Source organism: Molossus molossus, unplaced genomic scaffold (genome assembly GCF_014108415.1).
Source record: "Molossus molossus isolate mMolMol1 unplaced genomic scaffold, mMolMol1.p scaffold_m16_p_19, whole genome shotgun sequence".
NCBI lineage: Eukaryota > Metazoa > Chordata > Mammalia > Chiroptera > Molossidae > Molossus > Molossus molossus.
Window position 1 is genome coordinate 32,034,460 of NW_023425354.1, and position 25,323 is coordinate 32,059,782.

Here is a 25,323-nt window from a genome sequence, read left to right on the forward strand (position 1 = left end):
TTAGAGCTGGCCCCTGGATCAAAGGGCCTTGGGTTTGATTTCCAGTCAAGGGCACGTACCTTGGTTGTGGGTTTGATCCCCAGCTCTGGCTGGGGTCGTGCGGGAGGCAACTAATCAATGCGTCTCTCTCACGTTGATGTTTCTCTCTCTCTCTTTCCCCCTCACTTCCTCCCCACCCCCTACTCTATTTGGGGGGAAAAAAAAATCAATGAAAAAATATCCTTGGATGAGGAGTAAAAATAAATGACAATGCATTAAAGGTTACCTATAATTTTTTAAAATCAACTTTGGAAATTCTACTCCTAGAATGTGTGTTTATTAACACACAGACCATCAAAGTTATTTCTACTCTCTTTCTCCCACTGCAATACTAACTAATTTGCCTATTAATACCATAGTTCATTGAATCAAAGATACCAACGAAGTAAGAGCATTATTACTTTCTCTACCATTAAGAAAGAAAACACAGCCTAGCTGGTGTGGCTCAGTGGATGAGTGTCGACCAATGCACCAAGAGGTCGCCAGATCAATTCCTGGTCAGGACACATGCCCATGCTGTGGGCCAAATCCCCAAATGGGGGGCATGCAGAAGGCAGCCAATTGATGTTCTCTCTCATTGATGTTTCTATCTCTCTCTCTCCCTCTACCCTCCTGTCTCTCTAAAAAATAAAGAAAAATAAAGAAAGAAAACACAATTAAATAATGACATACCACTGACGGTAAACTGTCCCTAATTTATGTGAAAAAAAAAACACACAGATCTTAGGATCAAATAAGGTGTGAGACCAGTGGGAATGATTTAACAAATAGATTACAGATAAAGAGCTAAAATTAATCTAGACCAAAAGGTCTTATCACCTATTCAAAGAAAATAACTGCGTAAACCTCCTCTTTAGCATTGGCCACTAGGGCTATACAACACTTACACTGTAATCCTGTGTCAAGCTCAAAAGCATGAATAATTTTCAGCAGCTCTTCAACAAGCTGACTAAATCTTGTACTTTCTTGTAGGCTTCTGAAATTAAATTGTTTGAGAGACACACTTAGCAAGTAATTATCAACATTTTAAGGACACTAAAATAAGGAAAGACATGTATACTAATAAATCAAAACATCACTGACATCAGGACTGATTGTTTTACATTTTCTTTTTTGCCATTCAAGCCTACTAAAGGCCTATAACTATCTAAAATAGTACTCTGGCCCTGGCCGATTTGGCTCAGCGGTTAGAGCATCGGCCTGCAGTCCAGAGAGACCTGGGTTCGGATCCCGCTAAAGGCACGTACCTCGGTTGCAGTTTGTCCCCGGCCCTGGTTGGGTCGTGTGGGTGGCAACCACTCCATGTGTCCCTTTGATGTTTCTCTCTCTCTCTTTCCCTCCCACTCTAGCTGAACAAAAAAGGGAAAAATGTCCTCGGGTGAGGATAAAAAAAGAACTAAAATAGTACGCTGAATCCATAGCAGATATAAATCCAATGCACAGAGAACTTACTATTATTTTTATTAATTTTTAATATTTTTATTTATTAATTTTTGTTACAGATGTTTCTTTTCCCCCCATTGACACCCTCCTCCAGATCCCAGGCATTGTTGTCTATGTCCATAGTTACACATACATGCATATAACTTTTGTGGTTTTGTGGTTTATCTCTCCCCTCCCCCCCGATCCCCTCTTCTAACGTTTTGTCAGTCTGCACCCTGCTTCTATGTCTCTGGGTTTGGGTCTATTTTGTTCATCAAAATAAGTGAGATCATGTGATCTGAACCCCAATCCACCCAACTTACCACTTCTAGCTCTCAGGGATTTCTATCAAATGACGATTACATTATTTTGAAAGCACAAATAGATGACAATGTCCAAAGAAAGATTCTGACTTAGTAAAGTTGTAGAACAATATAATTCATTTACTCCTTTAAAGATCTGAGTGACTACTCTATGCCAAAGACTGAAAAAACAGTGTTGACTGAGACAGACAAAGCCAATACCCTAATAGAACTTACATCCTAGAGGGACGCACATTATATAAATACATAATTATATATATTTATGTGTAAATAATTAAGTAAAAAATAAGTATGCAGGGAAGAAAAATAAAAGAATCAGGAGACAATGGGGGCAGGTAGTATACCCTACTTTACATAAGACAGCAAGCTATTGCGCCATTCAGAACCATTAGAAAAAGGCAATGAATGGCTAATACCTGTGTAAGGTACCATAAATACTTTCAGGAGCCCTGGCCGGTTTTGCTCAGCGGTTAGAGCATTTCTCCGTGGACCAGAGAGGCCCCGGTTCGGTTCCCACTAAGGGCACATACCTCGGTTGCGGTTTGTCCCCAGCCCTGGTTGGGGTTATGTGGGTGGCAGCCACTCGAATGTGTCTCTCTCATGTTGATGTTTCTCTCTCTCTCTTTCTCTCTCCCTCCTGCTCTATCTGAAAATAAATGCAAAAAAAATAATAATAATAATACTTTCAGGAAAATAACTTAAGAAATAATTTATTCTGTCAGCTAAATATCCTGTTAAACATTTTCCTACTGAGAAATGATTTGCTAGGAACAGCTACAGTAGTAAAGAATTTCTACAACCTCCCATCACTAGTTATATACCTTTTGGTTATATCATTTTTGCACAAAGGACACTGTGAAGGCCCTTTCTTCTGGTTGAGAAGTTTCAGCATACAAAACCTACAAATTATAAAGAATGAAAAGAACAATTCAAGTTATTATTTTTTATAGAGAGAATATTCAAAAGGCAAAATAGCCATGAAAAAAATAATCTCACAACATTAAGAGCCATTTTAAAGGCATTGGCAGGTGAATTACAACCAATGGCCTTCTTTAATTGTTTTTAGATGCTGCATAAGCAAAAATCCAAACTACATAAGCAGTGATCTATGAAAAGTGAACTTACATGCACATGGCTTACTGTTATGAGCAAATAAAACATATTAAAGAGTTAATATGGCATACATAATGATAATTATTTCACGCTGCATAATCAGAGAGAAATGGCGAATTGTTCAAGTAAAATGATTATAATTAGTTTAACAACTCAGCACCTTGCCCTAGCCAGTTTGGCTCAGCGGTTATAGCATTGGTCCACGGACCAAAGAGTCCCGAGTTTGATTCTGGCTAAGGGCACGTACATCAGTTGTGGTTCGTCCCTGGCCCTGGTAGGGGTCATGTGGGAGGCAACCAGTCGGTGTGCCTCTCTCACATCAATGTCTCTCTCTCTCTCTCTCTTCTTCCCTCCTGCTCTATCTAAAGATAAATGGAAAAATATCCTGGGGTGAGGATTAAAAACAAAAAAACAAAAAACTCAGCACCTCAATACAAAGCTACAGTAATCAAGACAGTGTGGCTTAAGAGCAGACATATACATCAATGGAACAAAACTGAGAGTATAAAAAGAAACCCATTCATATATGGTCAACTGATTTCCAACAATTACACCAAGACAATAAATGAAAAAAGAGCCCTGGCTGGTTGGGCTCAGTGGTTGGTGTTGGTTCAGGGACCAAAGGGTCTCAGGTTCAATTCGGGTCAAGGACACATACCTGGGTGTAGGTTTGATCACAGCCCTGTCAGGGTCATGCGGGAGGCAACCAATGGATATGTCTCTCACACTGATGTTTCTCTCTCTCTCTCTCTCTCTCTCTCTCCCTTCCTTCCACTCTCTCTAAAATAAAAATCAATGGAAAAATATCCTTAGGTGAAAATTAACATACATAAAAAGCAAATAAATAAATACATAAATGGAAAAAGAATAGTCTTATCAACAAACAGTGCTGGGACAACTCAATATTCACATGTAAAAAACGAAGCTAGACTCCTACCTTATATAACAGAAAAAATTAACTCAAAATGGATCAATCACAGGACTAAAAGTAAGAACTAAAATTAAATCTTTGTGATCTTGGGTTAAACAATGATTTCTTAAATAAACAAATACCAAAAGCACAAGCAACCAAAGGAAAAACTAGACACATTGAACTACATCAAGTTTTAAAACTTTGCGCTATAATACCATGAAGAAAGTGAAGTAGCATCCTCAGAAGAGTAGAAAATATTTGCAAATCATATATATCAAATAAGGGACTTGTATCTAAAATATACAAAGAGAGACTTCCAGTCAAGATGGCAGATAGGTTAAATGGAGTATCGCGTCCTCCCACAACCACATCAAAGTTACAACTAAACTACAGAACAACCATCATTCAAAACCGCCTGAAATCAAGCTGAATGGAAGTCCTACAGCTATGGAATTAAAGCAGCAGCCACATCAAGACTGGTAGGAGGGGCGGAGGTGGGTGGGCCGGTCCCACACCCACGTGTGGCGGATAAAAATCAGGAGGACACCTCGGCTGGGAAGGTCCTCCCTGAGGACTAAGGTGTCCCCGTTCCACACCAGGTGCCCCGCTCAGGGTTTCAGTGCCAGGAAGAGAATCCCCATCACTTCTGGCTGGAAAATCCCGTGGGAACTGAGGCTCAGGGAAGCTGACGCGGCTGGAGCCCCAGTCAGCTCCTTACAGGGCCCACGCGGACTTACTAGGACTCACTCCCTCTAAGCTTGGAGGGGAGGCAGCTCGAGGGGCACCAGAGACATACAGGGAAGAACTGAGCTGTTCGGCATTGGAGCGAGGGCTGGAGAGGGGGCTTTCTCCTGGACAGACTGCTGTCAGGGGCCTTTATTCCTTTGGTGAGCCCTTCCCTGGGGCGGCAGACAGCTGCCATACTGGGACTCCAGCTGCCTGGCTCACACTGTTTGCCCCACCCTGGTGATTCCCTGAGGCCCCGCCCCACCCAACTTTCAGGCCCACCCAAGCTGTTGCCAGTTGCTTCACCATAGGACTGGCCTGTCTTGGGTCCTGCTTCAGGTTTTCCTAAATTCTTTCAAACAAGCAGCATCTGGTCTCAGATCACCCCATACCTCTCGTTAAGTAATACACAGAAACAAACACAGGGAGGCAGCCAAAATGAGGAGACAAAGAAACAGGTCCCAAAAGAAAGAACAGAACAAAACCCCAGGAAAAGAACTAAGCAAAATGAAGATAAGCAACCTAACAGATGCTGAGTTCAAAATACTGCTTATAAGGATGCTCAATGAACTTAGTGAGAACCTCAGTGAACTTAGTGAGGGCCTCAAGAGAATAAAAAAGGACCAGTCAGAAGTGAAGGAGGCACTAACTGAAATAAAGAATAATTTACACAGATTCAATAGTAGAGTAGGTAAAGCCAAGAAGCAAACCATCAGTTTGGAATATAAGGAAGCAAAAAACACCCAATCAGAACAGCAAAAAGAAAAAAGAATCCAAAACATGAGGATAGTGTAAGGAGCCTCTGGGACAACTTCAAGCGTGCCAACATTTGCATCTTGGGGGTGCCAGAAAGAGAAGAGAGAGAACAAGAAACCGAAAACCTATTTGAAACAATAATGCCAGAAAACTTCCCTAACTTGGTGAAGGAAACAGACATACACGTCCAGGAAGCACAGAGAGTCCCAAACAAGATGAACCCCAAGAGGCCCACACCAACCAAGACACATCATCATCAAAATGCAAAAGGATCAAGACAAAGAGAGAATCTTAAAAGCAGCAAGAGAAAAGCAGTTAGTTACCTACAAGGGAGTTTTCATTAGACTGTCAACTGATTTCTCAAAAGAAACCTTGCAGGCCAGAAGGGAGTGGCAAGAAATATTCAGAGTGATGCAAAACAAGAACCTACAACCAAGATTACTCTATCCTGCAAAGCTGTCATTTAGAATCGATGGCCATATAAAGAGTTTCCCAGACAAGGAAAAGCTAAAGGAGTTCATCACCACCAAACCATTATTACATGAAATGTTGAAGGGTCTTCTTGAAGAAACAGATAAAAAATATGAACAAACAAAATGACAATGAATACATAGCTATCAACAATTGAATCTACAAACAATTGAAAAAATGGGCAACGGATTTGAATGGATATTTTCTCCAAAGAAGATATACAAATAGTCAACAAGCACATGAAAAGATGCTCAACATAATCATTACGAAAATGCAAATTAAAGCCACAATGAGATACCACTTTAAACCCTCTAGAATGGCCTGTACAAATAAAAGACAGATAAAATGTATTAGAGATGATGCGGAGAAATTGAAATTCTAATTCATTGCTGGTGAAAATATAAACTGATGCAACCACTTTGAAATCCAGTTTGGCAGTTCCTCAAAATGTTAAACATAGAGTTACCACATGACTCTGCAGTTCTACTCCTAGATTTTTTTCCCTGGAGAAATGAAAACATTAATCCATATAAAACTTGTACACAAATGTTCATAACAGCAATATTCATAATAGCCAAAAAGTAGAAACAATCCAAATGTCCATCAATCAATGAATAGAATAGGTACATTCACACAATGGAATACTATTCAGCCATAAAAATGAAGTACTGATATAAGCTACAATATTGGATGAAGCTTGAAAACATTAAGGGAAAAAAGCCAGACCCAAAAACCCACATACAGTATGATTTCATTTAAATAAAATGTCCAGAATAGACAAATCTGGAGACAGAAAGATTTGTAGTTGCCTAAAAAAAGGTGGGAGGTGGGAACAGGGAGTGCTGCTAATAAGTAAGGATTTCTTTTTGGGGTGATGAAACTATCCTAAACTTAAACTGTAGTGATGGTTGTACAACTCTGAATTTACTAAACAAAAAACTGAATTGTACACTTTGGGTGAATTTTGTAGCATGTAAATTATATCTCAATAAAAGTGTTTTTTCTTTTTTTTCCTCACCCAAGGACATCTTTCCATTTTTGTTCAGATAGAATGGCAGGGAGAGAGAGGAAGTCAGAGAGAGAGAGAGAAACATCGACGTGAAAGGGACACATCAAGTGGCTGTGTCCCACGCAACCCCACGTGGGGCCGGGGACAAACTGCAACCGAGGTAGGTGCCCTTAGCGGGAACCGAACCCGGCTCTCTGTGGACTGCAGGCCGACGCTCTCTAACTGCTGAGCCCAACCAGCCAGAGCACAATAAAAGTGTTTTTTAAAAACTCAAGGCAGGGAGAAAACGTGCTCATTTTTATATTCACAATACCTGATATAGTGTCTGGTATAACCAAGCTGCTCATTAGAAGTCTAAGGAATGAAGGTTCCATCCTTCTGAGACACTGGGTTTTTATTTATTTATTTTTAATTAATTAATTAATTAATTTTTTGATATTTTTTCAGATAGAGTGGGAGGGAGAGAGAGAGAAAGAAACATGGGACATATCGAGTGGTTGCCACCCACACAACCCAACCAGGGCTGGGGACAAACTGCAACCGAGGTACATGCCCTTAGCGGGAACCGAACCCGGGTCTCTCCAGACCGCAGGCCAATGCTCTAACTGCTGAGCCAAACCAGCCAGGGCAGACATTGGGTTTTTAGAATGGCTCAGATATAGTTTAATTTTGTTGGTTGTCTCAGACAATAAATATGTCTAAGAAGACTTGAAGAACACAGGCAACATATTCTAATGAATCAGCTTCTTTAACAAAGGAAAATATTGCTTGCATTGGCTGGAGGTGTCTATAAAGATCAGTGTTCCCTAAGGAAGAAGACTTAAGAGAAGAGAGATAGAAAGGAAAAAAGAAATGAAAACAGTAGGGGTAGCCATGGTTATCATTAAAAGCAGTGATTCACTCATACAGCCAACGTTTACTACAAGTCTGATGCTGTTCTAGATGGAGGGGATTCAGTGGAAAAGCAAAATGAAATTCCTGCCATTATAAAGGACATAATATTCTAGCTAGGGAGGTGACTAGGGAAAGGAGTAAAGCGCAGATAGTGACATTGAAGAAAGCTACGAAAGAAAAGATTAAGGGCACCGAAAAGGCAAGTGGGACTGGTGAGCCAGCCAGCAGACACTTAGTGCTTTTTTACTAACCAGGTCCTTTAACATGCATTACCTTCTCTTTATCCATGCAACTACCCTGAAGTATTATCTTCACAATATAGTAGAGACTTGTCCCAGATCACACAGTAATCAAGTGATAAAGATGACATTGGATCTGAACCATGGTCTTTCTACCAGAGAAAGTGCATGTAGGTTGATATGGTCAAGAGACTCAAAGGACCTTATTCACCTGTATAGATACTTTACCCAGCAACAACTCTATAGTTCATGGAAAAGGGATATAAAAGAGCTACCTGTGTCCGGCCAGTGTGGCCAATGGTTGAACGTCAACCCATGCCCCAAGAAGTTGCTGGTTCAATTCCCAGTCAGGGTACATGCCCAGGCTGTGGGCCAAATCCCCAGTGGGGGGCATACTGGAGGAGGCCAATTGATGATCTCTCTCATTGATGTTTCTATCTCTCTCTCTTCCTTCCTTTCTCTCTAAAAATCAATAAAAATGAAAAAAAAATTTTTTTAAAGCTACCTGTATTGCATGTAAATTCCCCTTAAAGAGCCACAGAATAGAGGCTACCACTCCTAGAGAAGATGCAAATACTACCTGTAATCTACCATAACGGTTCTAGGAGGCATCAATGCATTACACTGGCAAATGGTACAATTCAACAATTCTGAGTAGGAGTAGAGAGGGAATTCCCTGAACACAGTACCGCACAATACAGTTGCTAAGCTATAGTGCCATAGCCTGTACAATAATTACATAAATAATGCAGGGGAGCTAGGTATATGTAGAAATCAACCAAGATATGGGTTCCAATCTTTCCTTATGTTAGAAAAAGAACGCATGCATAACGGTCGTTAACTCACAAGAGAAAATGAACTTATACATGATTTGAAAACACTGAACTAAGGAAAATATTGACAGATCAACAGAACACTGGCTTATCTTCCATGGCCCAGAATTTATTAGATTCTGTTTTAGAGTCCTGGGGAATGTATGTGATACACCAATTAAAGACACATATATAAATTCTACAGGAGGTTCTTAGTGAGAAGGTCTGAGACAAGTTTTGGGTTTCTTGAATTTCTAATGCTTAAGGAAAGGCAATATTTTTTTAACTGAATGTAGTATGTTTTCTAAAGGGTGGCTTCAGCTTTTAAAGAAAAAAACTAATGAAAAATGGTAAAATTACACCATCACACCCTAATTTGGGGGACTTTTCAAAGTACTCTTTCTTTAAAAAAAATAGTGCTGGCCGGTTTGGCTCGGCGGTTGGAGTGTTGGCCTGCAGACCAGAGAGTCCTGGGTTCGGTTCCCGCTAGGGGCACGTACCAAAAAAAAAAAAAATTTTTTTTTCTTTATTGATTTTAGACAGGAAGGGAGAGGGAGAGACAGAAACATTAATGAGAGAGAACATCAACTGGCCACCTCCTGCACTGGAGACTGGGCCCACAACCTGGGCTTGTACCCTGACTGGGAATCGAACAGGTGACTTCTTGGTACATGGGTCAACGCTCAACCGCTGAGCCACACCAGCTGGGTATCTTTTTCTTTTTAAAGAATAGTTTATGCCCTGGCCGGTTTGGCTCAGCGGTTAGAGCGTCCACCTGCGGTCCAGAGAGACCCGGGTTCGGTTCCCGCTAAGGGCATGTACCTCGGTTGCAGTTTGTCCCCGGCCCTGGTTGGTCGTGTGGGTGGCAGCCACTCGATGTGTCCCTTTCACATCGATGTTTCCCTCTCTCTCTCTTCCTCTCTCTCCCTCCCACTCTGTCTGTACAAAAAATGGAAAAATGTCCTCGAATGAGGATAAAAAAAAAAAAAAGAATAGTTTATTAATTTTTATTTATTTATTTTTTCTTCATTGATTTTTAAAGAGAGAGGAAGGGAGAGGGAGAGGTAGAAACATCGATGAGAGAGAACATCGACTGGCCACCTCCTGCATGCCTCCAACTGGGGATCGGGCCCTAAACCTGGGCATGTGCCCTGACTGGGAATCAAACCGGCAACCTCTTGGTGCATAGGTCGATGCTCAACCACTGAGCCACACTGGCTGGGTTAATTTATTCCTTTTTAGAGAGAGAGGAAGGGAGAGGGAGAGAGAGAGAGAGAGAGCAAAAAAAAACATTGATTAGCTACCCTTGGCTGGGAATTGAAACTAAGACTCTCCAGTCCACAGACACTCTAACCGCTGAGCCAAACTGGCCAGGGCCAGAGTACTCATTTTTTAGCACATCTATACTTGGAGGAGTTTAACAATGTTAAGAAAATTCATCTAATTTGGGGTTACTTGTCCAAGGCTATCCCTGCAGAAAGCAATAAATTAACAGTTCTAAGTCTAGGCAAAATAAAGATAGGCTAACTTTGGCTACCTTTTATTATCTTGGATTCCTGTCAACCGAACTAAGATTATGGACCATCGTGGTCCCTAGTGAATAGAAATAAAAAAAGAGAGAGCCCCATAGCTTAGCATCCACCAAACCTTGTTATTTTCTACAATAATGCTCTGTTTTCTTGATCAAACCTCTTGTTTGTTCTTTAGTTCCAACAATTAAGAATCTATCCTGAACTCTTTATCTGGGCGAATGTGCCTAGGCTCCTTGCTCATTATTGTAATCCCATGGGTCAATGCTCTTGTCTCTGAGGGACAAGTATTACCCTTAACCCTTAGCCTCCTATGTCTGTACGTATCCCTGATATTTTCCTTCCCTTCAAATCACCACTTTGGACTGCTTATTTCTGCTGAGAAACTATGTTCAATCTACTTGCTAGATTACCTATCTCTTGACTACTTCTGGACCACTAAAAATCAAACTATTACTAGATTCCAGAATTCTCTGATATTATGATCTATTGTATCTAGCCATCAAACATCCCTATACAAACTCACCACTTATCTGGATTTCCTCAGTTAGCTGACTCCAAGACTTGCCTTACTTGGTGTATCTGGTCCTTAGACCTCAGCCATCGCTGGTCTGGTCCCTCTTACTATCCTCCAAATAAGCGTATAGTAAGGTCATCATTCCAGAATGCTTCTTCTCAAACTTTAATGTGTATAAGAAATCTCCTGAGGAATCTTGTTAAAATGCAGATTCTGATTCAGCAGGTTTGAAGTAGGGCTGAAATTCTAGCAAGTTCCCATGTGATATGGGTGCTGCAGGTCCATGAGTCCCACTTTAAATGGTATAAGTTCTTAGAACTGCATTGTCCAATATAGCAGCTACTGGCCACATGTGGCTACTGAGCATTTGTAATGCTGCTAGTCTAAACAAAGATGTACTATAAGAATGGAAAAACACAGGTTCTTGAAAACTTACTACCAAAAACATGTCAAATATCTCAATATATTTTATATTGAAATGGTAAAGTTTTGGTCATAATTAGGTTAAAAAATATAAATATAAACATATAACTACAATTAACTTTTTTTTCTTTATTGATTTAAGAGAGATGGAAACATTGATAAGAGAGAACATCGACTGGCCGCCTCCTGCATGCCCCCCACTGAGGACTTGGTCTACAACCTGGACATGTACCCTGACTGGGAATCGAACCAGTGACCTCTTAGAGCATGGGTCGACACTCAACCACTGAGACACACTGGCTGGGCTATAACTATAATTAACTTTTTTTTTTTGCATTTATCTTCAGATAGAGTGGGAGGGAGAGAGGGAGGAAGAGAGAGAGAGAGAAACATTGATGTGAGAGAGACACATCGAGTGGCCACCACCCACACAACCCCAACCCCAACTGAGGCAGGGGACAAACCACAACTGAGTTACGTGCCCTTAGCGGAAACTGAACCCAGGACTCTCTGGTCCTCGGGCTGATGTTCTAACTGCTGAGCCAAACCAGCTAGGGCTATAATTAAGCTTTACAAATTTTTTAGTAATGTGGCTACTAGAATATTTAAGTTACACTTATGGTTCATATTATATCTCCTTGGACAATGTGATTCTATATATTCCAAAAAACATTACACATTTCATTTGTTGTTTGGAAACTGCAAGGCAATGCATGGACAACCTAAGTGATTTTTTTCTAGACTGGTATTATTATCTTCTTTGTATATCTCATGAAAGATTTCAGAACTATAGGCTTTACCCCCAGTCAATAAAGCTATTTTATCATTAGCAATTAGAGTTCATCCTGAGAAAATACAATTAATGCTTGGGGTAGTTTCCTCAATTTTCTCACATAGAAATCAAGGTGTTATTCAGATTATAAAGGTATTACAGAAGAGGTTTCAAGCAAAAGTTAATCTGGCATCTGAGTATTATACTATATACTTTTAATTCTAATATAGCATTTAAAATATGGCTGGTTCTTGCCCTGGCTGGTTTGGCTCAATAGTTAGAGTTGACCCTCGGACCAAAAAGTCATGGGTTAGATGCTTGGTCAAGGGCATGTACCTAAGGTTGTAGGTTTGATCCCCAATCTTGGTTGGGGTTGTGCGGGAGGCAACCAATCTGTGTGTCTCTCTCACATCGATGTTTCTCTCTCTGTCTCCCTCCCTTCCTCCCACTCTATCTGAAAATCAATGGAAAAATGTCCTCGGGTGAGGATTAAAAAAAAGAAAAGAAAAGCAAAGCTGGTTCTTCTGCTTCTCATATCCTCCATACAAAGAGTTGCAAGCCTTTCTCACTCTCCTCTAGTTTCCAATTTTAACCTTTTCTATCTCAACAGCTGTCTTCACCTCCAAGTTCACTGAGCTCAAATTACCTCAACTCCCCCTGCTCTCCTCAAAATCTTTTTGTAGAATTATTCTACTTTTCCTTCATTACTGCTTATGAATAGTAACTATTTCTTTCGCTTGCATCCATTTTCTATTTACAATCCTTTCTACCTCCTCTTGCAAATGTCATTTCCCCTCTGAGGGGCTCCTTCCTCTTCTCCCACAACTCCTATACACATATGCACAGTTAGTTTATTTTTTCTGGACATATTCTACTTTCTTTGCTCATATTAGTTCTTCTATCTATAATTCCCTTCTCCCACAAGCTCTCAAAGTAATGAATGTTCATATTTTAATTTCTTCTTTACCCACTATATTACTATGTATTCATCACTCGAGATGACAGGAAAGCACACAGTAAATTTCAGAAAGATTCTCATCAAGAAACAGTAAAAGTCCCACATTTAAAGGTTAATCTTCAGCTATCTGTAACCTTTCAAATACTGGAACTTTTAAATTTTTCTACAAAAGTATCAATCTATGAAGTAAACCAGTCCTATACTACAGATAGTTTGAAAAGCTTCCATATATATAGAGGCCACAAAACTAAAAATTCTTGAAGTAGAGAGATCAAGCTGTGCTGACCTGAAACCTGAACGAGGAAAAGGGCCTGAGGCATTGAAAAGAAACTGTTGGTAAAAGATCTAGGCCAGTGGGGTGACAAGAGAAAGGGGTGAGAGCCAGTGGAAACAGGCTCTGGATCCTTGTTAGGACACATGAATGGGAAGAATAATACAGAATGCAGAGGAAGGAGGGAGCCAGCCAGCTGGTGGACTAGTGTTCAGAAGATATCCCTCCAAAGTGAACAGGTTTCCCTCAGCTCCGCCCAGCCCTCATTATCCTTAATGCAGACGCTCTTCACATTTTTTAGTTTATGAAAACATGCTAATAATCTCATGAAAATTATTGACTGTCTTCGCCCCAAATTACACATGCCTATAGTTTTTAACACAGTTGAACTTAAAATTGAATATAATTCCAGGACATTCATTAAAACCAACAAATCCCAAGTTAAAATCTCTTCAAATTTAAAAATTCCTGAGAAGATACATAAGAAATTGATCATTGTAGTTGTTTCTGGGGAGGGAAGAGGAAGGCAGGTATTTGGGGTTAGGAGGGAAATATACTTTGCATCATATAACCTTTTGTGCTAGTAAACTCATTACCATGGACATGGATTGCCTTTTCAATTGAAAAATAAAAAAAATTAAAACAAATTAGTTGAGCCTGGCAGGTGTGGCTCAGTGGTTGAACGTTGACCCATGCACCAGGAGGTCACCAGTTCGATTCCTGGTCAGGGCACATGCCCAGGTTATGGGCCAAATCCCCAGTAAGTAGCATGCAGGAGGCGGCCAATCGATGTTCTCTTTCATCGATGTTTCTATCTCTCTCTCTCTTTCAAATCAATAAAGAAAAAAAAAATCAGTTGACATTCAGAGAAAGTCTCAATCATAGGTTAACATCAGGGAAAGGAGAAAATCCCGTTGTTCTACCAAATTATCTACTAAACCTTTTCTGAAATTCTTCCATCAAGAAACATTTTCATTTCAAAGGGCAAGATTCTTAAAAATGTAAATATAACTTGAATCATTGGTATGAGTGAATTTCAGCCTAAATATAAACTGATATCAGATCCTTTCCTATCTTTATAAGGATTATGAAGCAGGCAAACACTGAGCTTTAGAAGGGAGAAAAGTAGAATATGCAGAATATACAGAAAAGGGAAACTGCCAAGGTTAAAACACAATTTATTTCACAATTGTTTGCAATCTGCTTTCACCCATGGACACAAAAAACAAACAGCTGTTCAAAGTGAGTTGATATCCCACTTAGATAAATATGCCAATATTTTACCAGGAGCTATGTTGGCTACAACCAACTTACAGTGACTTTCTGCATATTCTCTGAGAAAGAATGAAATTGAATTGGATTTTTCTTTTTTACTTAAAGAAACTAAAGCTTTTATAAAGTAAGGTGTTTCCTGTGTTATGAAAGATAAGCACAAAAACTAATAACGGAGGCACATCAACATTCAAACTTACTTGCAAAATATGTGGTCACATTTTGTGGAAACAGGCTCTTTGATCAACTCCAGACTAGAAGGGTAAGAAAAAATGAAAAATAAATGTAGCTCAATAATTCATTTAAAAATAAATATATTCTTATTAAAGAAGTACAACTTTAAGTGGCTATAACTAAACCAAGGTAAGGTTTTGAGTTCATTTAATAAATATTTATTAAATGTCTGCTGTGCCAGGAGCCAAAAATACAGCCGAGAATATGATCCTTAGCCTAAGTGAGCTTTCAGACATCAAAGCAGAATATATATTACTCTTTTCAATATTCTGTATGTATAGCATTAAAAAGATTAGCTGAGCCCTGGCCAGTTTGGCTCAGCAGTTGGAGCGCCGGCCTGCGCACCAGAGAGTTCTGGGTTCAGTTCCCGCTAGGGGCATGTACCAAAAAAAAAAAAGATTAGCTGATAATACTTGTCATTTGACCTGTAGAATTTCTCATATTCTGGATTTTGCTGATTGTTGTTTAACATATTCCTCTAGCCTCTACAGGCTCAGGCAAATTTAGGTTCAATTTTTTTGGCAAAAACAATTTTTTGGCAAGAACACTTTTCAGCACTGTGTACTTTTATTACATCACTTCATGAGGGACATAATGTTTGGTTTGTGATTACAGTACTTTGTAAAAACAATGTAATAAATACTAACTGAATAAAATAATAAAATAAACTTAGAAAAATGTTAAAATTTTGAGAAAATACATCACCCAAATTCCCATTCCTACCTATCTATCCACAAAATCTCAAGGCCTTCCTGAGATGAATTCATTTACTAACATAAAAAGTATTTACTATCTACTATATGCAAACACTGTTCTTTGAGATGGACTATAGCAGTGAACAAAATAAAGCTTGCCCTTAGTAGAACTTACATTCTAGTTGTGGTAGGCAGTTGATTGAGAAATAAACAAGAACATATGGGAATAGTGCTGAAAAGAAAAATACAGGTGAGTAGGATAGGCAGTGTAGTATGTGTAAGGGAACATACACAGGTCAGTAAAGGCCTCATAAAGCTGACACTGGAGGACAACTGAATTATGTGAGGAAACAAGCTGTGCAACAATTGGGAGAACATTCCAGCAGAGGAAGCAGAGAAGACAGACTGAGCAGGACTATGCCTGGTGTATTGAAAGATAGCAAATAGGTGGGGTGCTAAGATGGAAAGATCAAGGGGAGGAAGTACTAGAAGAGGTCAGAGAGGTAGCTGAGAGCCGAGCAGGTAGGAACCTATTGGCTATTTTAAGTCTTCAGCTTTCATTCTGAGAGATTTAGAAACTGATTTTTGGTAAAATTCAGGCAGGACATCAAACAATAGATAAGCTGTGTAGAACAAGAATGTGGTTCTTTTCATTAGTTTAACTTTTTAGAAAAGTATCAAGAAAAAGCTCGGGCCTGTTTGGCTCAGCAGTTGGCACATCGGCTTGCGGACCAGAGAGGCCTGGGTTTGGTTCCCGCTAGGTAGGTAGGTAGGAAGGAAGGAAGGAAGGAAGGAAGGAAGGGAGGGAGGAAGGAAGGAAGGAAGGAAGGAAGGAAGGCAAGCTGGGTGGTGCCCGTGCCTTTCCTATTGTCCCCCACACACCCCCCGCAGGCTTGTTACTTTTGCCTTTCCCTCTAAGTTCCAAGGGCCCTTCTTTTGATTCTGTAACTTGTTTCCTGAGCCTAGCAGAAGTAGTTGGCTCACTTCTACTACCTCTGTAACTTTCTAAATACACTTTCTCATAATTTCAGTTCTTGGCTCTGAAATCTTTCTTTGCTGAACTCAAGAACCAAGATTCAAGTTTGCTGCCAACACCACAGTAATAGACTGGGACAAGCAAACAAAAGAAAGAAACTTATAGAAAAAAACTTACAGAAAACAGGAATAATGCAAGAAGAAGGCAATTAGTAAATATGAAATAAGAAAAGGATTCTACTGGGGGAAAAAAGAAAATAGCATTCAAAGAATGGTCCTGGAAATTAAAAGTAAAAATGAAGAAATGAATAGTTTTGAAAAATGAAGCAGAAAGTGTCAAAACTGTCATTTGTACCCAAATTAGCCTGACCCCAAAGCCCATGAAAATAAAAGATGAAAAAAAAAAAAAAAAGCTGGGGGACAATAGCCTTGTTGTGAAGAGTTTGGTAACACAACTCTTAAAATCATGGGGTTTCTGACGCAGCACAAGGGAGGGAAAAGAAAAATACCACAGTAAGTCAGAAAGGAGGGTTTCTACTACCAGGTCTCTTTTTTATTAGCAGAGTGACCTTAGCCTAAGCATCCTATCTGACTGAACCTGTTTCCTGTAAGGAAACTATCACCCACTCTACCAGTCTCTTCAGGCTACTGTAAAAATAAAATTAAATGCTACTTGGGAAAGTGTTTACAACCTAAGGTGACTTGTACTAATGTCAGTAGTATTATTGGAACTGAATGTGATTTGAAAAACAACCTGACAGAGAACTCTAATTTGTGACCAAATCACTATTCCTTGGATAATCTAGGTATCAAAGACATTCTCAGTTAAAGAGAAAGTGGAGCCCTGGCTGGTTTGGCTCAGCTGTTAGAGCGTCAGCCACTGGACCAGAGGGTCACAGGTTCAATTCCTGGTCAAGGGCACGTACCTGGGTTGCAGGTTTGATCTCAACGATTTTGACGGGAGGCAATTAATCTATTTGTCTCTTTCACATCAATGTTTCGCTCCCCCTCCTTCCCTCCCTCTTTATCTAAAAATCAATGGATGCCTTAATATTATTGACAATTCTGTAAAGTTCCTTTTTATGAACATTTCTGTTTAAGCTATTTCACTTTTGTTTTGAAATCCTTCCCTTTTAAGGAGAAAATGTGACACGTGAAAAAGCTTGTAAGAAAGCCCCTCCTCCACCACCTTTTTTTCTCCCTTTAAATAACAAATCTGGTAATTAAGGTTGTGAATTTTTATATTTGCTTTGTTTTTAATAAACATGTCTTTCAGAATAGGATTGTGTGATAATGTTTATTTATTTATTTAATTTTTTTTCTTTATCGATATTAGAGAAAGAGAGGAAGGGAGAGGAAGAGAGAGACAGAAACATTGATGAGAAAGAACATCAATCGCTCGCCTCCTGCATGCCCCACACTGGGGATTTGGTCCACAACCTGGGCATGTGCCCTGACCGGGAATTGAACCGGTGACCTCTTACAGCATGGGTCGACGCTCAATCACTGAGCCACACCGGCTGGGCGTGTGATAATGTTTAAATGGCAAAAACAAAACATGATTTTGTACAATTAACAAAAGGCTACTGCAAGCAGAAAAAAACATTTCTTGAAAAAACAAAAAATAAATAGAAAAATATCCTCGAGTGAGGAATGAAAAAAAGAGAGAGAAAGAGAGACAGAGAGAAAGTGGATTTAGCTATACCAGATGGCTTTCATTCTCACCACTGGCTCAATTCCAAAATAATTACATTTCAGTATGATAATTATAAGCCAAATCTTACAAACATACTCTAAACAAACTCTGAACAGATGAAAACTCCAATATGTAAAAAAGTAGTAACTGTTCAAGAAAAAGCTTAAAAAGGAAATGAAAATGAAAAGTCAAAAATTAAAATGTTCTAGCCCTGGCCAGTTTGGCTCAGCGGTTAGAGTGTTGGCCTGCGGTACAGAGAGACCCAGGTTTGGTTCCCACTATGGGAACGTACCTCAGTTGCAATTTGTCCCTGGGTCGTGCGGGTGGCAACCACTCCATGTGTCCCTTTCACGTGGATGTCTCTCTCTCTCTCTCTCTCTCTCTCTCTCTCTCTCTCTCTCTCTCCCCCTCACTCCCTCCCACTCTATCTGAACAAAAAATGGAAAAATGTCCTCGGGTGAGGATTAAAAAAAAAATTAGCCCTGGCCGGTTTGGCTCAGCGGTTGGAGTGTCGGCCTGCAGTACAGAGAAAAAAATTAAAATGTTCTACCCTGGCCGGTTTGGCTCAGTGGTTAGAATGTCGGCCCACGGACCAGAGAGACCCAGTTTCCGTTCCCACTAAGGGCACGTACCTTGCTTGCAGTTTGTCCCTGGCCCTAGTTGGGGTCATGTTAAATGGAAAGTTCTAGGATGGGAATCCTATCTACTTCACTATTTTTTTTTCTTACAGAGCCCAGAATGGTACAATTTGCTGTTATGGCTTAACAAATAATTTCTAGTTGTGACTAGCTTTTTTTCTTCTTTATTGATTTTAGAGAGAAAGGAAGGGAAGAGGAGAAAGAGATAGAAACATCAATGAGAGAAAACATTAATTGGCTGCCTTCTGCATGCCCCTACTAGGGATAGGGCCCACAACCTGGGCATGTGTCCTCACCGGGAATCGAACCAGTGACCTCTTAGGGCATGGGTCGATGCTCAACCACTGAGCCACACCAGCCAGGCAGGTTTCTAGCTTTTTTGAGGTTTCAAGAGTTTAAAAACCTAAGTATATTTCTAATAGAAAACAGATTTAAAAATATAAGCTGTAGTCCTGGCTGGTTTGGCTCAGCAGTTAGAGTGTCAGCCCATGGACCAGTGAGTCGTGGGTTCAATTCCAGTCAAGGGCACATACCTCAGTTTCGGTTTGTCCCTGGCCTTGGTTGGGTCACGTGGGAAGCAACCAGTCGATGTGGCTCTATCACATCAATGTTTCACTGTCTCTCCTTCTCCCTCCCTCCCACTCTGATAATAAGTAGAAAAATATCCTCAGGTGAGGAATAAAAAAAATATACACACACGCACATATATGCTATAAAATATACAGTATTTGACTAAAATAAAAATTTAGCATAAACTTTCATCTTGCATCTTTAATTTTTATGTATCTGAGTTTTTAAAGTGCTGATTTAATTTTCCATGGAAATGTAAAATAAATGGACCCAAATGCCAAACTATTGAGGATTTTTTTTTATCAGAAGTGTGAGTTTATTAATTAATTTTTGTTACAGATGTTTCTCCTTTTTATTGAGGATTTTTAATCGCTTTTTGTAATTATGAGTTTTATGACTTTTCAAAAGTAATTTTTTCCCCAATTGCCATTTCCTGCTTCTCTGGCTCTGATGTTTCATAAATTAGGCTGTAAATCTCACTTAGCTCTTGTTTTTGTTTGGCTGAAACGTTGAGAGGCAAGGGAGAGCAGGGTTATTTATAAATCTTTTATCTATCTGAAAACACAACTTGTATTTTCTTTAATCTTATTTACTTGACTCCAAATATGATAAACAACGTTCATGAAGCACAAAGGAAAATTTACTTCAATTTACTCTCCTTTGTTCAAAGTAAGGAGCAATAGGTGCAGCTTTCTAAATTTTTTTTTGAATGTGACACACCACTAACTATCACCATGTTAAAAACCACTGAATTACCAAAGAATCAATTTTATTATTTAACATCTTCAACAAATGTTTACTGAGTGGCTTCTATGTCCCAGGCACTATTCTAACTCCTGAGGATATAGAAGTAAACAAACAGAAACCTCTGCCCTCATGGAGTTTATATTCTATGGGGATAGGGAAAAAGGTTAAATAAATTACATATGATGTCAGATAGTAATAAGAGTTATAGAGAAAAGTAAAACAGGAAAAGGGCATAAGGAGTGTTTGAGGGTAGAGGTTATTACAATTTTAAATAAAGTTGTCTGAAAATTCCTCTTTGAAAAAGTGGTATTTCAATCAAGATTCGCAAGCCATGAAATTATCACAGGAAGAACACTTCAGAGGAAACAGCAAAGCTCAGAGGCAGGAGAATATGTAGCAAGTCTGAAAAACAGTTAAGAAGACAAAAATGACCAGAGTAAAGAGACTAAAAGGGGAAAGGGTAAGCAATAATTTTTCTAAATTTCTTTTCTGGCCTTATTTTTTTTTAAGAAGGCACACTTTTGCTTATTTATTTTTATTTTTATTTATTGTTAATCCTCACCTGAAGATATTTTTCCATTGATTTTTAGACTGAGTGAAAGGGAGGGAGGGAGAGAGAGAAAGACATTGATTAGTTGCCTCCTGCATGATTCCAACCAGGGTTCCTTTCTGGCTTTTCACCAAGACACTGAGGTATGGTTTTTAATTTATTTTGTACATTTAAGAGATACCACAGAGATCATCCAGTGACTGCTTGATGAGGTTCTTAACCTTTGTTGTGCCATGGACTCCCTTTGGCAGCTGGTGAAGCTCATGAGCCCCCCCTCTTTTTTTTAATCCTCATCCAAGGACATTTTTCCATTTTTTGTTCAGATAGAGTGGGAGGGAGAGAGAGAGAGAGAGAAACATCAATGTGAAAGGGACACATCTAGTGGCTGCCTCTGGCACAACCCAACCAGGACCGAAGACAATCTGCAACCGAGGTACATGCCCTTAGTGGGAACCGAACCGGGGTCTCTCTGGACCGCAGGCCGATGCTCTAACCGCTGAGCCAAACTGGCCAGGGCCGAACCCCTTTTTTTAAAAAAACATTTTTATTGATTTTTAGAAAGAGAGGAAAGGAAAGGGAGAAAGAGAAACATCAATGCACTGCCTCATGCACACCCCATACCAGAAATTGAGCCTGAAACCCAGGCATGGAGCCTGTAACCTGGGCATGTGCCATGACCAGGAATCGAACCAGCAACCTTTTGGTGCAGAGAACAATACCCAACCAACTGATCCATACTGGCCAGGGCATGAACCCATTCTTAAAGTAATTATTTTAAGTGCATAAAATAAAATATATAAAATTATATAAGAAACTAATTATAGCCCAGACAGTGTGGCTCAGTGGACTAAGTGTCATCCCATGGACCGAGAGGTCCTGGGTTCAATTCCCAGTCAGGGCACATGCCCGAGTTGCCAGCATGATCCCCAGTGGGGGGGAGCATGCAGGAGGCAGCCGATCGATGTATCTCTCTCACATTGATGTTCCTATCTCTCTCACTAAAAAAAAAAATCAGTAAAAACATATTGAATAAAAGGAACTAATTACATTGAAATAGGGCTCCAAAGGTTGTGGAGGGTGGCCAAGTTAAGAGCTCCTGAATATATACAAAAAACTTTTTAGGGTGATGGAAATATTCTATATCTTGACTGAGTTACACAGATACATGATAGAGAACTTATCAAAAGTTATTGATTTACACACTTAAAATATCTGCCTTTAACACATTATACCTCAATTTTAAAAAAAACTTGAGTATTCTAGTCTCTTTATTTTACAGATGAAGACAAACACAGACTCACTCAGTCAGACTTGCAGTTTTGAGAACTTGACTTGGTCTTATTTAAATATAGAGGGCTGCCCTGGCTGGTGTGGCTCAGTTGGTTGTAACATCATCTAGTACACTGAAAGTCATGGGTTCCATTCTCACTCAGGTTTCCGGTTCAATCCCTGGTTGGGGCTCTTGTAGGAGTCAACGGATCAGGAGGCAACTAACTGCTGTTTCACTCAATCAATATTATAAACATATAAATAAATATACAGGGCTAGTTTCGGCCAAAGGTTCTCCCAAAGACCTACCCACTCACAGATAACAATCATTTCTAATTTTATTTTGCCATTAAGTATGTTTGTTCCAAGTGATCAAGCTGGCTTTAAAGCTGGATGGAAAGCCCAAGTGCCACTCAATCCAAACCACAACCCTGCCCCAATGCAGAACAAGTCAAGACAGTGTATGGACTAGGAAAGCCAGGAGGTGTGTGTGTTGAGGTGATAGAGAGGGAGGGAAAAGAAAGAATGGAGAAAAAGAAGTAATTTCTATATGCTTAAAGCTCTCCAGTAAAGAAAAGCAGCAACTTTAATAGCCTAACCTTAACAGATATTATAATCTTCTCTCCTTACTAAGGTCAATTTTATTCATTTGCATAGGATACAATCATATAAGGAAGAATCTCAAATTAATAAGTTCTTATGTTGACTTACCAGATTGGACACTCTAAGATTTTCTGCATAGCATTAAGGACATTTTGTACTTCTTCAACACGATCAGCACATAAATCCATCTCTTCCTGTTACAATAAACTTGAACATATAAACAAATGTATATGTAAATAAATCAGTTTAAAAGGCTTAAAAAAACAACAGCTCAGTTTCATTAAGTGTCATTTTTATTTATTTATTTTTTATTTTTGTTCAGGTAGAACGGGAGGGAGAGAGAGGAACAGAGAGAGAGAGAGAAACATCGATGTGAAAGGGACACATCGAGTGGCTGCCACCCGCACGACCGACCAGGGCCGGGGACAAACTGCAACCGAGGTACGCGCCCTTAGCGGGAACCGAACCAGGGTCTCTCAGGACCGCAGGCTGACGCTCTAACTGCTGAGCCAAACCGGCCAGGGCAAGTGTCATTTTTAAATAAGAGAAATTTAAGATTGGAGGGCTTTAGAATGATACGAACCATAGAACTAATAACAAAAGCCTTGTCTTTGTTTTAAGTTTTTCATTGTAATTAAGATCACTTTAAATTTTCTCTTTTCACATACAGCCTCTCCAACCTCTTCCATCAGGTCTCTTCCTTTCTCCAAGCAAGGGAAAGCCACAGTGGGGTGACTGGGTGAGTGGTGGTAGCCTCAAATTTCTCCAGCCATCCTGGCTGTTTTCTCTTACTTGCATAACACCAAACTCAACAAAACCAAAACCAACACCAACCAAGGCTTCCCACCCCTGTCCTTCACCAGTGTTTTCCATTGGCTTGCACGCATATCAGAGCCTCAGGCACATCCAAGCCAGCAGCATCTGTGACTAGTAATTCTCCTCTACTTTCCTCTGTCTCTTCTCATCCGACGATAGTTTTCCATCAATTTCCACATAGAGTGGAAGGGAGGGAGTGGTGGTGGAGAGAGAGAGAGAAACACCCATGCGAGAGACATCGAATGATTACCTCCCATACGACCCGGACTGGGGCTGGGGATCGAACCTGCAACCCAGGCACGTGACCTTGATCAGTAATGGAACCCGAGACCTTTGGTCCGCGGGCCGATGCTCTAACCGCAAAGCCAAACCGGCCAGGACTGAATCCAGTTCTTAAGGGCTCTCCCTTCCACAAAATCCTGTCTCCTCTTCCCAGACACATTCCTGCCCCTCTTCTTCCTCAGGGTCCCCTTCTCACACATACCAACCCGTCTTTTCACATTATAGTGTCCCCCTCAAAACACATTCCAACTTCAATCATCAGGATTCCCCTTCCAACACACCCACGCCCCTTCTTATCCTTGGTGCCTCCCCCAACCCCGCGACCCACAGAGTGCACCCCTTCCCACGATTATCCCGTCCTCAATATCTTAGGCTTCTCTAGTTTCGCCCTCTCCCCTGCCAGGCAACATACACTTTGGGGTCCTTCAGAAATCCCCTCCCCCACTCTCTCCACACCAGTTTCTTGCCTGTCTCCCACAGCACCCCTTGGGCCCCCTCCCTTCCCCAAAGCTCTCTCACCTTTAATTCAGAGGAAGCGTCTGGGTTTTCTGGGCCCAGGAACCCGGTTATTTGAAAAGCCCCCCGGACCGTCCTGGGTCTAGAAAGCTCAGCCAGTTTACACTGCGCAGTCGCAAGTTTCAATTTATCTGTAATTCCCGCGCTTTCCTGTTGCCACGGAAACCGGTCGCTGCAGCTGGGTGACAGCCTCTCAGGACACGAGAACGAAATACGTTAGGGAAGGGCGGGGCAGGAAAAAGCCAAGAGTCTTTAGGGGCTCCCAATTGGTCAGCCATTCTTTCCCTGTGTTACGTAATTGGTAAGAGACGGAAAAGAAGGAATTCTCCTGGAGTTTTCTATTAGGCGCCTGCCCTCTCACCTTTACGCTTCCAGTGGCGGCTTATTATTACGTCACAGTGATTGCTATACTAGGGTCGGAATCGTTGAGGCCTGAATTGAAAGTAAGGTAGTGTCTACGCACTCGCAAGAAGAGGTTCTGTTCCCTCACCATTTCCGCCGCAATGGAAGTCTCCAGTTTAGGTAACTAAAAGGGTTGTAGGAAAAAAAACCCTGCGATTTCCAGCATGCATTGCGGATCAAAAGACCTTTGCCACAGTGTTCCTTGGAACCTGTAGTCCTATGGAGAGGAGCTTCCGACACTGGAAGCGGGCACGATTCTCAGGGGCAGCCCAGTTGATAAAAGTGAAGAGCTCCGCACACTTATGCACGTCAACAGATATGGGTTGGAATGTTGTTTTCGTACCTTAAGAGGGGAGAATAAGCTAAAGAACCTACAAGTCCTAGGAAGACTGCAACTCCCATCCAGCTCCGCGAGTGTCGGGTAGGTAGTCCTTTAAGGTCAGTGACCTGAGGGAACGCTGTGGGCGACGAATTTACCAGGGACGGGGACTCGGTTTCAGCCCACGGCTGCGCACTCATAGTTCCGCCCCTCTGCCCCGGTGTTTGTTATTGTTGTGCGGTTTGGACTGTTCTTGCCCAGCCCCCGCAAACGCATCTGCGACCAATCAATAGGGTGGTAGTTTTGAGGGACAAGTAGTAAGAGCCAATCATCTTGTCGGAAACTCAGAAACTCGGCACTAGCTCCTGTGTCTATCCGCCATGTTATATTCACACCGCAGGGGTAGCAGCAGAGCTGGCAGCGAGCGATCCCTGCCTTGGCCTCCGGCAGGCGCCCCCCGGGGGCGGGAAGCTGGTAAGGAAGCCGTTGCGTTTGCCTAGGGGTGGGGTCACGTCGCACTGAGAGGGCTTGGGGAAGTTCAAGGGAGGAGTT

General features: G+C 40.8%; 2 protein-coding genes across 17 annotated transcripts in view; one reads left to right on the forward strand and one right to left on the reverse strand.

The window, feature by feature from the left end:
• Window positions 1–22,655, reverse strand: part of BRCA1 (BRCA1 DNA repair associated) — a 63,276-nt gene extending 40,621 nt beyond the window's left edge. For 7 of the 12 annotated variants that reach the window (XM_036269564.1, XM_036269576.1, XM_036269572.1 and 4 more), the window contains exons 1-5: window positions 22,545–22,655; window positions 15,564–15,620; window positions 14,660–14,713; window positions 2,606–2,683; window positions 927–1,015 (exon numbers count right to left, since the gene is read on the reverse strand). In XM_036269564.1, coding sequence (XP_036125457.1) covers window positions 927–1,015; window positions 2,606–2,683; window positions 14,660–14,713; window positions 15,564–15,620; window positions 22,545–22,624 — 358 coding nt within the window. In that variant the 5' untranslated portion in view covers window positions 22,625–22,655. Of the gene's footprint in view, window positions 1–926; window positions 1,016–2,605; window positions 2,684–14,659; window positions 14,714–15,563; window positions 15,621–22,544 lie in introns of those variants that run through there. The other 5 variants (XM_036269566.1, XM_036269575.1, XM_036269565.1 and 2 more) reach the window with 2 other exon arrangements.
• Window positions 22,656–24,526: 1,871 nt separating this feature from the next.
• NBR1 (NBR1 autophagy cargo receptor) overlaps window positions 24,527–25,323 on the forward strand; it is a 32,073-nt gene continuing 31,276 nt past the window's right edge. Inside the window, exon 1 of one of the 5 annotated variants that reach the window (XM_036267831.1) lies at window positions 24,527–24,873. The gene's annotated coding sequence lies outside the window, so the exon portion shown is untranslated. Of the gene's footprint in view, window positions 24,874–25,123; window positions 25,246–25,323 lie in introns of those variants that run through there. The other 4 variants (XM_036267828.1, XM_036267832.1, XM_036267827.1 and 1 more) reach the window with 4 other exon arrangements.